This window comes from Pieris rapae, chromosome 20 (assembly GCF_905147795.1).
Source record: "Pieris rapae chromosome 20, ilPieRapa1.1, whole genome shotgun sequence".
Taxonomy (NCBI): Eukaryota; Metazoa; Arthropoda; class Insecta; order Lepidoptera; family Pieridae; genus Pieris; species Pieris rapae.
Window position 1 is genome coordinate 784,236 of NC_059528.1, and position 12,784 is coordinate 797,019.

Here is a 12,784-nt window from a genome sequence, read left to right on the forward strand (position 1 = left end):
TCGGTCACGGTCCATTCTATACTAATTATTCATTACTTGACTTTACGGACTTCCTATACACCTGCTCTATCTTGACAAAGGTCAATTAAAAGATTATGGTATATAATATCAATGCAATTAGTTCATACTTTGGTCTTTATTGGAAATCGTCTAAGTGGTTAACGGAAATAGGACATTTAATAAGGGATAGAGGATATATGGGCTGAGGTTCTAAAAAATGATAAGCTACATTAAAACAAGACATGGCTGGAACTCTCTCAGCCTAAATTGATTAGAGACTTGCTGAGAATGTTTAGGGCGATCTATGCCACCATGCCATCTGCTGATAGAGGACAAATCTTTGTTTTTAATTTATTTTATTATTCTTAATCTACTATTAATGACTTATGTCATGTGGAACATAGTGTGTGTGTAATGGTTGCAGCTACTTACGAACATTATGTAAAACAAAAAACTTGGCGATTGAGAAGAGTGGCGGAGAGTTTCTTGCCAGTTCTTATCTTCCGTTCTACGCTCTCGATTTGTAAATGTAAAAGGAAGCATTTAATCTGTGTCTCTTTTTTGACGTTCATAAAAGTACCATATGATTTTTTTTTGTACTTATGATTTTTAACCCTTATTGAAGCTAAGCAATATGATAAGTAAGACATATTTATTACCTACTGTTAAGTTTCCAAAGGAAGTGGGAATTGGGACTTCCTAATCGGGAAACCCTAGTTTGTTTCTAAAGCTGTTCAGAAAAAAGCCGCTCTCAGATTACGATTCAATATTATTACGAATTTATTACACGAAAGATTATCGTAATATCTACGGGTTTTGTACTTTACATTAAACTTCACAATTAGTCGTATGTATGATGGTGTGGTTAATGTTATAATGTATAATAAAGAGTTATTGATACATTATTAAAATTTGCTTAGATTTAAAAGTCTAATGAAAGAATAAAAATTTTTTTTGCGTCAGTTAAAAATATTAATCACGATTAATGACGATCGTGATTCGAGAATTGTACCCATTGAAAATATACAATATAAAAATTATATTTCAAGTCTTTGAAGACATTTATAAGCCATTTATCCTATAACATTGGTTTAACTAAAGCACTAATCTTTTTACATTTTATTTTGCGTTGTTATGTTTAAGAAAGCCATCGCTTTTAGTTACAGAATCGGCTTGTTCTAGTAATTGTTTTAATAAGAAAATGACGTCATGATTGACGTAAAGTTATTACAAAAATAGCGGGAGGATCGAAGCAAAAAATACGCAGATAATTTGTTATTACCTTTACGGGCATTGAACTCGGATCCTGTATTCTTCGATGGAAATAATTCTACTTTTTTGCTCTCAACTGAATATGTTTTTTAATTTCGTGTTTAAATTTTAACTCGTATTTATCTCAACGCGGATTAGCATTGAGAGCTTCGCTGTTTATGCCTGATATATTTTGAGATTTATGACATTATACAATTTAGTTATAACTCGAGAATTTTTTAAAACCGATAGCTATTAAATAAGTAAATCGTTTATTTGCATAAAGGATAAACAGTATTTTTGCGTTTCACGACTTTCAGATAGAGCTATTCGTCATGAAACGTGAAGTTTCTTATTTGGAACTTTTATCTTTCGCATAATTTATGTGATAGTGATGTGCTGTTTAGTACTTTATCCATACATTGTGAAACAGGCCCGAAATAGATTAATTTGAAGAGGTTTTGACTATAATAATATGTCATTATTGTATCAATTCTATGTATAATTTGATAATTACAACCACTAAATAAATTGTTGCTTTATTTAGTGGTTGTAATTTAATTTAATGTTGTGATTTATTTACAGATAATGGCTGGGGTTCCAGCTGCAAGCAAATATTTTAATGATATCTCTAAGATAGGCGCCCTAGGTTATAACGGAAGTTTTTACAATAGTATTGTAAGACGCAATATTCACTGAATTAACAGTGCGGTGGGATCGCGATACGGGTTCAGTAACAAGTGAAAACTAGATAATCTCTTGCAGTATCTCCAAATTAAATAAACATAGTAAGGTCCCTCACCACAAGCATCGAGAAGATTAACAGTAATAAATTGAAAAAACAAAGTAAAATTTTTGCGGTCGTATGATTGCTATTCAATATAATACGTGGTGTTTTAATTTGTGCTATAAGCTACATAGAAAATACCTATTCAAACAGAATTTGCCTGATCATGCACGGTGGTAATGTCAAAGCAAGTTTCCTTAAATAAGCAAAAAAACAACATGCCATTCTCGTGCAAGTAAATCAACGCATAGTGATTAACCAAAATACTTGCTATTTAAGTTACAAACAGAGTGCGCATGAAGCATCCAGTGCACGGCATTATATGTAGCTTACATGTAATTGCCTCCCGCAGCGTTGTTGAGAGTGTTGCGAGCGTTTCGCGTAGCACAGCGTGATGCCGCTCAAACATCTCAACATCTATACAAAATTTTGTCTCTAAGGCTTCTTCTGTATATAACTAATATACTTCACAGCAGAACACATACCATACATACCCGGTCAGGGAGCGTCACAATAAAAAAATATTAGAAAAGTAATAAAGAAACAAATTTAAATTATCGCCAGTGGAAACTTTCATTGTAAGGGTATCTGTTCCATCGGAAGCAGTTGTTCAAGTTTTGTATAAAAGCTAAAGCTGTGTTGGGCTAATATTATACAAAAAATGCTTATTATAATGATATACACATATTCATTACTAAGACGTCATCTTGCTAATTAGTATAATAAATTAGCGAAGCTGTTTCTTTCGATTGTATATTATACAATTTTCCTTATGTATACATTTATTTTTATATGATAAAGAAAAACAATTTACTAACGATTTGTCGTTAGACATTTGTGTCTGTAGGAATGAAAAGCTATTTAAAAAATTATATAAGTCAGTAGCTATTTACTTACATGCTGGATGATCATAAAGAGGAGCAACCCGGATTCCTTCGAGTGGTCCACCAGCTAATTTGGAGGATATAGCTTCCAAAAACTCTCGGACATTATGGAGGTCTCGGTTGTCGCTTGTGCCTTCGCATTCTTCTTCTGAAATCGATTAATTATTGACTTACTGAAATTTAATTTAATAAATGGCAATTGTGAAACCATATCACTTTGCAAAGAGAAATATATCAGGCGTTAAAAATGTTCTGCTCTTTATTACTTCGTTCTTAGATTTATGATTACTATATATAGTATAGATATATGCTATAAATATGTAATATTATTTAATTAACTATTATTAAGCTTTATACTAAGCTTTAAAGATGATATTGTTAGTTCTTAATTATTGAGCAATTTAAGTAAAATAGCTTTTGAAAATTTAACTAGGTGGCAACACTATATATGAAGATTGTTGTAACTAAGTGTTCTTGCTGTCATTCATCTGATTACCAAATAAAAGTTATATTTGTGCTAATTACTATCGTTTCTTTGATAAACGACCCATAATCCTTCAGGTTATGGGCCCAGTAGATTCTGCAATTGAAAGTTTTAAGAAAAATAGCAAAGAAAAAGTTACAATCGTATTGTGAAGAAATTGACAAAATAACCTCAAAATGGATTCAATGCGGTCAATAAACTTAGAAAAATTTGATGGAAATAACTTTAGGCAATGGAAATTCCAGATAAAGTGTGCCCTAAAAGCAAAAGGGATTGATATTTCAGTGCCTAAACCGGCTGGAAATAATGTTGAATGGACAAAGAATGATGGCATGGCCATGTTTATTATAACATCTTCGATGGACTTCAAACAAATAACTTTAATAGAAAATTGTGAAACTGCTAAGGAAATAATGACAAAACTTGAATCAATATACGAACAGAAGAGTGAATTATGTAAAATGTTGATCCATGAAAAGTTTTATCAGTATAAAATGTCTACAAATGACAGTGTAGCTCAACACATTTCTAAAGTGGAATCATTGGCCAAGCAGTTAAAAGAAAGTGGCGAAAGTATTAGTGAAATGGCTGTGATAACAAAAATACTTGGAACACTGCCTCATAAGTATAGATCACTCCGTCAAGCATGGATGTCTTTGGATCCAGAGCAACAGACTCTTGTCAATCTCACTGCTCGTTTGTTAGATGAAGAAGCTAGTTTACAGTGTGAAGAAGAACAAGAAACCGCTCTTCTTGTGGCTAAGAAAGGATGTAAAAATAGCCCAAAACAAAGTGAGCTGAATAGAAATGCTAGTAATTCAAATCAAAATAAAAACAGTAAACACAGATTTGAATGTTATAATTGTGGGAAACGAGGACATTTTTCTCGAGAATGTCGTGCTCCAAAGAAATCCAAGTATAGAAAACCTCAACAGGAAGGTGCAGACTTGTTAGCGTTTAATGTAGAAACCAAATTCCATGAAGCTGAAGACAATGTGTGGATTTTAGACAGTGGTGCCTCTGCACATATGACCTATAGAAAGGAGTTCTTTGTAGAACTATTGGAATGTAACCAGAAATCATTGACATTAGGAAACAAACAATCAGTGGAAGTGGCTGGCATTGGCAAGGTGTTAATAAAGAGATGTGTCAATGGACAGTGGGAGAATAGTGAACTACATGATGTATAATATGTTCCGAATTTGCGACGAAATCTGTTCTCAGAAGGTGTGATAATGCGTAAATCCTATATCATTATCAAGAAAGACTCTGGTGCATTCATTTACAAAGGCAATGACTTGGTAATGTGTGCAACAATAACAGAAAATAATTTATACGAATTGAAAATTAAAGCTGTGGTCTCAGATACATGTAACTTAGTTCAAAGTGATCAAAATAACATTAAAATGTGGCATGAAAGACTGGGACATGTTAACCTAAAACAAATCAAGAGTATGAGTGCTGATAATGTGGTAGAAGGCTTGAAACTGAATAACAGTGATAAAACTGATTTTGTTTGTGAAGCATGTGCATATGGAAAGCAGTGCAGATTTCCATTTCACAAATCTATACGAGGAGAACTACAGCCAGGTGACCTTGTATATAGTGATGTCTGTGGACCTATGAGTCATACATCTATCCAAGGTATGAGATACTTTATATTATTTAAGGATGCTGCTACAAGTTACAGGCATGTATATTTTGTCAAACATAAAAGTGATGTGATGGACATATTCATGAAATACAATGCTATGATCAAAAATAAGTACATGCATAGTGTCAGAATATTGCATACTGATAATGGAAGAGAGTATGTGAATAAAACTTTCAATGACTATCTCAGCAAAGAAGGTATAATTCATGAGTGTACTGCGCCATATACACCAGAACAAAATGGGCGTGCTGAAAGAGAGAACCGTACCATTGTGGAGAGTGCACGTTCAATGTTGTACGCAAGGGATGTGTCACTGGAATTATGGGCTGAGGCTGTGAATTGTGCAGTATATTTATTAAACCGGACTTCCTCCAGCCAAACTCCTAAGAAAACACCATTTGAATTATGGAACGGCATCAAACCTCATATAGGCCATGTGAAGGTGTTTGGAAGTATTGGATATGTCCATATTCCTAATCAGCTAAGAACTAAACTTGACAAAAAGAGTGAGAATATTTTTATAGAAGTACCAGAAGGAATTTCATTCAAAAATGATTGTATCCTAAAACTTAATAAATCACTGTATGGACTTAAACAGGCGTCTCGTTGTTGGAATAGAAGATTCACTGAGTTTTTAATAAAATATGGTTTTGTGCAATCTCAGGCTGACAGTTGTGTTTATGTAGGTATTTTCAATGGGGTGAAAGTATTCATAATAATTTATGTTGATTATGCACTTGTAGTCTCTTCCAGTTCCTCGATGATTAAAAGAGTTATAGAATATTTGAAACAAACATTTAAAATAAAAGAATTAAAATTGAAATATTTTGTGGGAATGGAAATAGAGAGAGTAAATAATTGTATCTGTATTTATCAAAGAGAAAAATTAATAGAGAAGTTTTGTATGAGTGATTCAAATCCTGCCAGTACCCCTGCAGATGTAAATGTTGTTATTTAAAAGAAAATGGATGAAAATATTATTATTTTCCATACAGAGAAGCTATAGGGTCCTTGTTATTTTTGAGCTCTGTTTCAAGGCCTGACATTTCTTTTGCTGTAAATGTTTTGAGTAGATATGTAAACGATCCAAGTCAACAACATGTAAATGCCATTAAACGTGTTATTAGATACCTAATAAATACTAAAGATTTATGTATATGTTATGGAGAAAGTAGTGATCTCACTGGCTATTCGGATTCAGATTTTGCAGGTGATGTAGACACGCGTAAGTCTACTACAGGTTATATTTTTAATATGAATGGGGGACCTATAACATGGTGTAGCCAGAAACAGAAGACTGCTCTCTCCACAACTGAAGCAGAATTTGTAGCTGCTTGTGAAGCTGCAAAAGAGATATTATGGTTACAGCAATTATTATTAGATTTAGGTGAAAATATTACATCTGTTCCATTGTATGTTGATAATCAGAGTGCAATTAAGTTAATTAGCAATCCTGTTTATCATAAGAAAACCTAACACATAGATGTGAAATTTAATTTTATAAGGGAAAAGGTTGAGTTGGGTGTAATTAAACTAAATTATATTCCTAGTAACAGTCAATTAGCAGATATGTTAACTAAAGCGTTACCAACTCAAGCTTTTATCTATTTAAGAGATCACATTTTGTTTTTCTTTTCACAACTCTAATTTCAGTAGGAGTTTATTTTTTTTATATTTGTACCTAGTTTAAATTTTAGTGGGAGTATTGAGCAATTTAAGTAAAATAGCTTTTGAAAATTTAACTAGGTGGCAACACTATATATGAAGATTGTTGTAACTAAGTGTTCTTGCTGTCATTCATCTGATTACCAAATAAAAGTTATATTTGTGCTAATTACTATCGTTTCTTTGATAAACGACCCATAATCCTTCATTAATGTTTTACAAATTAATAAGCACACTCTAAAGAGCGCCTTTAGTAAAATTGCTTGATTAATATATACTTGTGAGTGAATAAGAACTGAAATACCAATTTGTTCCAGTTTATCAGTGCTGAGAGACCAGGGCATCAGGCTGAGCGCGCGTTGAACTTGTCTGAGAAACCACGCCCCTGACTCAAATTTTACAGGACTGAAAAAATATGAATTACTGGCTTATACCTTAGAATCTATTTCAATTATAAATTTGACGTAAAAATACAAAGTTATGTGCATTGCTAAATATATATATACAAATTCGTATTGTCTTGTAATATACGATAGTCACACATTAGTCTTAATTCCATTACGATCTGAATTCATCTTGATCGTTGACATTATAACTCCCAAATAAAGACACCAACATTATACATATTTTATTTCAAACTTTTTTAATGAAATATTTCTTAATATGTAGATAAGAAGTTATCAGGAATGGCCCAATCTGCGCGTGCGTTTTTCTCTCGTTACAACAGAAACAAAACTATGAAAAATGCAGCAACATTACACAACGATTAATGATCTTGTAACTTACTCGTGGTATTCACAAATGCACGGGACCAAACCGCCCAAAATGTCACCACCACACCGTCGGCAGATGTGTTTGTCAATTGCAGCTATAGATTTCTTAGTGTGGACGTCTTTTGTTTCCCTGTAATTAATGAAGGTTCGTTTAAAAATAAAAACCAAAGAGTTCCATTTTTAAAATCAGTTTTATTTATGTGTCCATTAACACACTGTTTAAAATTATAAAATATTTTTCTCGATTAAATTTGTTATGTTGGCATTTACATGGTATTTAATATAAAATGGCGGAAAGTATTATTCCTATGATCTCATAATAAAAAATATAGTTTTGAAATTACAGCATCGGGATTATTGCTATTTTTTTGAAATAAACTGAGTAATTATTTTTTGATTTGATATTTATCAAGGCGCACCAGAAACTTCATAGTATCGTGTTATCTTTATATAATTTTATCTAATAGTTATAAAATTTTCAAAGTTAATGTTAATGAGGCCTTTTATCTCGCAATTCATAAAATCTTCCTCTGTACATATTATATTGAGAAAGTGCACAAAATATTAAATTTATTATCTCACACCTATAAACTTTGTATGGTGAACTTGTCAAAAAAGAGATTTAAATATACATAGCATAAAGCCTCATTCCGACGGAAAAGCGGTTTTTAGTAAATTCAAAATAATTTATTTTTGTTGGAGGAAAAATAACGCTACTGCGTAATTTCATGAATTACAACTGACTTATAGAATCAAAGATTTTGTATGACTTTATTTCCAATGCTTACTTAAATCTCGTTAATTAGGACTATAATTTACTAAATAATAGTCTTTAAAAATGCGAACATAATATTTTTAAATTAAGTTCAAAGTTATTTTAACAACAAAAGACACAATATTAATTAAGAAGTATGGAATTTATTTCAAGATTAAGTACGAATAAAAAATCGTGTAAAAAGAGGTATCAACGGAACGCGTTGAACTCATTTGTAGGAAGATTTAATAGAAAACGACACATTATTGTATAATAGAATTAAATAATTCTCCAGCCACTGATGGAATAGAATAGGTGTATTTCAATACAAATTCTATTGAAAGTAATATATGAAACTATATATTTTCGTATACATACTACGACGAATGATTTTAAAGTGGGGACAATATATTAAAGTAACGTAAGCTCTACGCCATTAAGATTAGAATTTACTAGTTAAAACTTAATTAGAATTATGCGTTATGATTTACACTTAGCTGATTGGGCAACGCTTGTGCACATATAATAAACGTAGGAAAATTACTAGGTAGATAATAATATAACGTTGTTTATTGAAAGCTGTATAAACAGAGTAATTTCATTTAAAGTTCTGAACATTAATGATTTTATTATAATTAACAAAACTAATGTAATACAATAAAAAGTACATCCTTATACATTAAAATTATTGTGATAATTAACTATTACTGCTTACATTATGCTATATTCGAATAAAAAAATGAGGATTGTTTCTTTGTAAACAATTAACTCATAACTAGTGAAGTAAATACAACTCTATATAGGCGTTCACGAGATCTAAATTCATCAAAAGCCGGCAACAGTTTACTCTCTGGTATTTATTGTTATGTCTATGTCCTTTAAATAAAGTTTGGTTTTGTCATTTGACCATAAAATTAGTTATTTTTTTATATAATAAGTGGCAAATGGACAGGATGCTCATCTGATTTTAAGTGATACCACCGCCCATGGCAATCACATTGCCAAAAGCCTGGCAAGTTGCCGGCCTTTGAAGAATACGCTTTACGCTCTGTACGCGCTTATACGCTCAAAATAGTTTTAATATCTTAACACAAATCAGACAACAGTGAAAGGTCGTAAAATGTTTTGATTATACTGGGTTCCCGTTGTTTGTTTCCCGGTGCAAATAACATCTTAAGAGTGGCTCAGCTGCTACAATCTGCTTCTAATGTAAAATTGTAACAGGCAAGCTGTCTAGTGTTTTGTTGCGTAAATACTTTGATCATCTCCACCGTCTTATAAGTACTCAATATATTATTATTGCAATATAAGTTTATTAAGGTACTGTACAGCTAATGTACAATTATTACGGAAACATTCATAAATACAACGAGAGGACGACCTTGCCGCTGTGGTTGGGACACTGGTGTGAAGCAAGCCGAATCGAAGCAATCGTTTTTGTAACTCGCATATTTTTAAATGACCAAATAATTACACATACCACGTGTTCTATCACGTGAGTAAAGGTTTTATTGCATCCTTAGAAACCAGGTACATTTAAAAAATATTTACTGATTTAATTTTAAAATTTATTATAATTCTTATGACTTGAAATAAAATGTAGTTATAAACAGAGTAAACTTGTGGTGCAAGTCGATGATATTTACAAATATTTTATTTTTGTCCTTTATTATGTAGAAAATATGTACTGTAATTAAATCAGTTTTTAATGTTTCTTCCATGAGTGTTTATAAAAGATTATTGGAAAAATTACGACAAGAAGTTGTTCACATTTGTAAATGATCCTAACTTAAGAAAAAAAAGGAATAATAAAATATAATTATCAAGAAATAACAAAAAATGATGACCCGATATCCTCAAAAAGTTACTTCAACTTTTGTCTTTATTATCGTTAGCAAAAGAAGAAAAATACACGAAAATGTTTACTTAAAAATATTTATTAGAATTGAAAACCTAAAAAAAGTATGCAAAACCAGTTTTCCTTACAACGACCTACAGGGATCTTGTATATTGCGAAACATAAATACTTTAATAAAAAAATACTTCGCCATAGGGTCTTTTTTTAGTCTGAAGTACAATCTTATTAATTATTCCAAACAATTTTTTAATAGTATATTTATCATATACCTTTTCTCTAATGGTTTGAAAATATTATGAACTGAGGTCAAGGTTATGACGTAAGACAAGTTCAAGATCTTTCGCTTTTTGTGAAACTACTTTTGCGTGCATCTTACACATACCGAAGAACCTGATTAAGTGGAATTATATCTTAAGATTTAGTAACAGCGTTTTTATATAGCAGTTTTATAATAAACCGCTCAAATATTAGAGTTTTTCCTCCAACATAGATTTGGAGTATAGACTCTTTGTGTCAAGTACTAGCGCTAATTAACGAGTTAAGTTGGTGCCTGGTAGAAAGTACAGGTCACATAGCTGCTGCTCAACGTATAAGTATCGCAATACTGCCAGCGTTAAACATAGTCTACCATAGGGACCAAACTTTTTAAATTTTCTTTTTATTAAATTTTAATTTAATATTTTTACTATGTATGTTAACAAAATTATAAATTCTGATCGTTATGTTTAGTTACATGAATAAAATGTCTTCGTCTCTCACCAATACTATTTTCATATAATTGTATTCGTATCGATATCGTTTGGTATGGACGTTTCTGTAGCGCTGGCGTTCTAGACATTCTAATTCCCGCCATTTAGTATTACACCGGTCACTTCAAAGATTATAACGAGATTCATTAACTCCTTTCAAATACTGAAGTTTTTGAATTGTGTTTGAAAGCGGAAGATTAACTTTTGTTTTAAATTCTGTTAAGGATTTAGGTGGTTCAGAAAATACCATAATTTATCTTTTACTATCATATTGATGTAAAAGCATTTGTCAGCTTTTCCTTTAGCATTTCTGTTCACATTATATTACAGTAAACATTGCTAATTTTTCATTATAGTTTGCAAATGACGAAGGCTAAGGAGAAAATTAAGAAAACCATTTCAAATAGTCATCACTTCAAGGAAAGTATTAAATAAAAATAATAAATCAGTGGCGCTACAACCTCTTTAGATCTTGGCCTCAGATTTATGAATCTGTTTCATGGTGATATTTTAAATCTAATAGCCAAGTAGGTGATCAGACTCCAGTGCCTGACACATGTCGTCGACTTTTTGGTTCTAAGCGATATCAGTTTCCTCACGATGTTTTCCTTAGCCGTTCGAGCGAATGTTAAATGCGCACATAGAAAGAAAGTCCATTGGTGCAAAGCCGAGGATCGAACCTACGACCTCAGGTATGAGAGTCGCACGCTGTAGCCACTAGGCCAACACTGCTCAAGGAAAGTATTATCAATTAAAAACAAAATACTTTGGAATTAACAAGTATTTACAGCTTGGTCCGACGAGTTTATTGCGTACTGAGTAATTTATAAATAATTCATCATTTTACCTGCTCAGTGTATGTGAAGACAGGTTAGACCAATTTGGTTGATGTTTAGGTAATAACAGGTAGGTAGGCAACCTAACCAGTTTCTAGATTTTATCCAATGAAAGAGAGACACTTAGGTTTTGCGATTGCTTTGAGGTTAATGAACTGAAGTTAAAAAATTCTGTGTTAATACAAAACTTTTATTTTCTTTGCCTTTTTAGGTTTTTCTGTGTTTTTATTATTTAGATATGCAAATATTAAATGGTTGTATCTCTTATAATATTAAGTTTTATTTCTACTAACTTCTAAGAACTTTGTTAGTGACACCTTAAACTATTTAATAACCTATTGAGGTCTTAAATTTCGGAAACTTATTATTATTATTATTATTATACTAAAATACATATTACACTAATTTTATTTATTTATTCACGTTAACAAAAAACTTGAAATCACAACTACTGTTTTTCTTTGAATAAATAATTGAGTTAAAGTTTAATACATGGTACCTAGAAGCTGTAAAATAATATGAATATGTTAAAAATAACACTCAACTTCCACGAAAGAAATTCCTTGTACAAAATACTATATTTTTAATACGATTTTATGATTCATATCAGTTTTAAAAAAAGTAGTTAGTATATATCCATGCATAATATTTATTCACAACATATACACTATTCTTGCACATACCTAATAATAGCACTGCTATCGAAAACAGTAACTCATTATGAGGAAGATGCATTCATTATTAAATATTTTATATGAACAAACACGTTTGCCATTTTATTATAGGGATAGTTTTAAGTATCTGAGCGGAAATTCCTATCAAGGTTAAAGTAGGCATCTTATAATTGTGTAAAGCCGTGACAAACTTCCTACATTTATTTTGTGTTCTGTGTGTTTTTTGTAGAAATCTTCCGGGTCTTATTGTCAAAGCCTTAAGAAGTTTTTACAAAGGTATATTATATATTTTAGAATATATTTCAGTCCCGTCCAAATGAGTACTTTTCTGTACTTTTCCGCATGTAATAATGTTTAACAAAAAAAACAATATCTCTTGAGATTGTGTTTCGGAAGGATCTGGAACTGATGCAAC

General features: G+C 31.4%; 1 protein-coding gene across 2 annotated transcripts in view; it reads right to left on the reverse strand.

The window, feature by feature from the left end:
• The window catches only part of LOC110994984, an 82,961-nt gene that overhangs the window by 41,245 nt on the left and 28,932 nt on the right, over positions 1 to 12,784 (reverse strand). For both annotated transcript variants that reach the window (XR_002600232.2, XM_022261929.2), the window contains exons 3-5: positions 7,512 to 7,628; positions 7,030 to 7,130; positions 2,936 to 3,070 (exon numbers count right to left, since the gene is read on the reverse strand). Coding sequence is in view for 1 of the 2 variants with exons in the window: in XM_022261929.2 (XP_022117621.2) it covers positions 2,936 to 3,070; positions 7,030 to 7,130; positions 7,512 to 7,628 (353 nt within the window). In the remaining variant the exon portion in view is untranslated. The remainder of the gene's footprint in view (positions 1 to 2,935; positions 3,071 to 7,029; positions 7,131 to 7,511; positions 7,629 to 12,784) is intronic.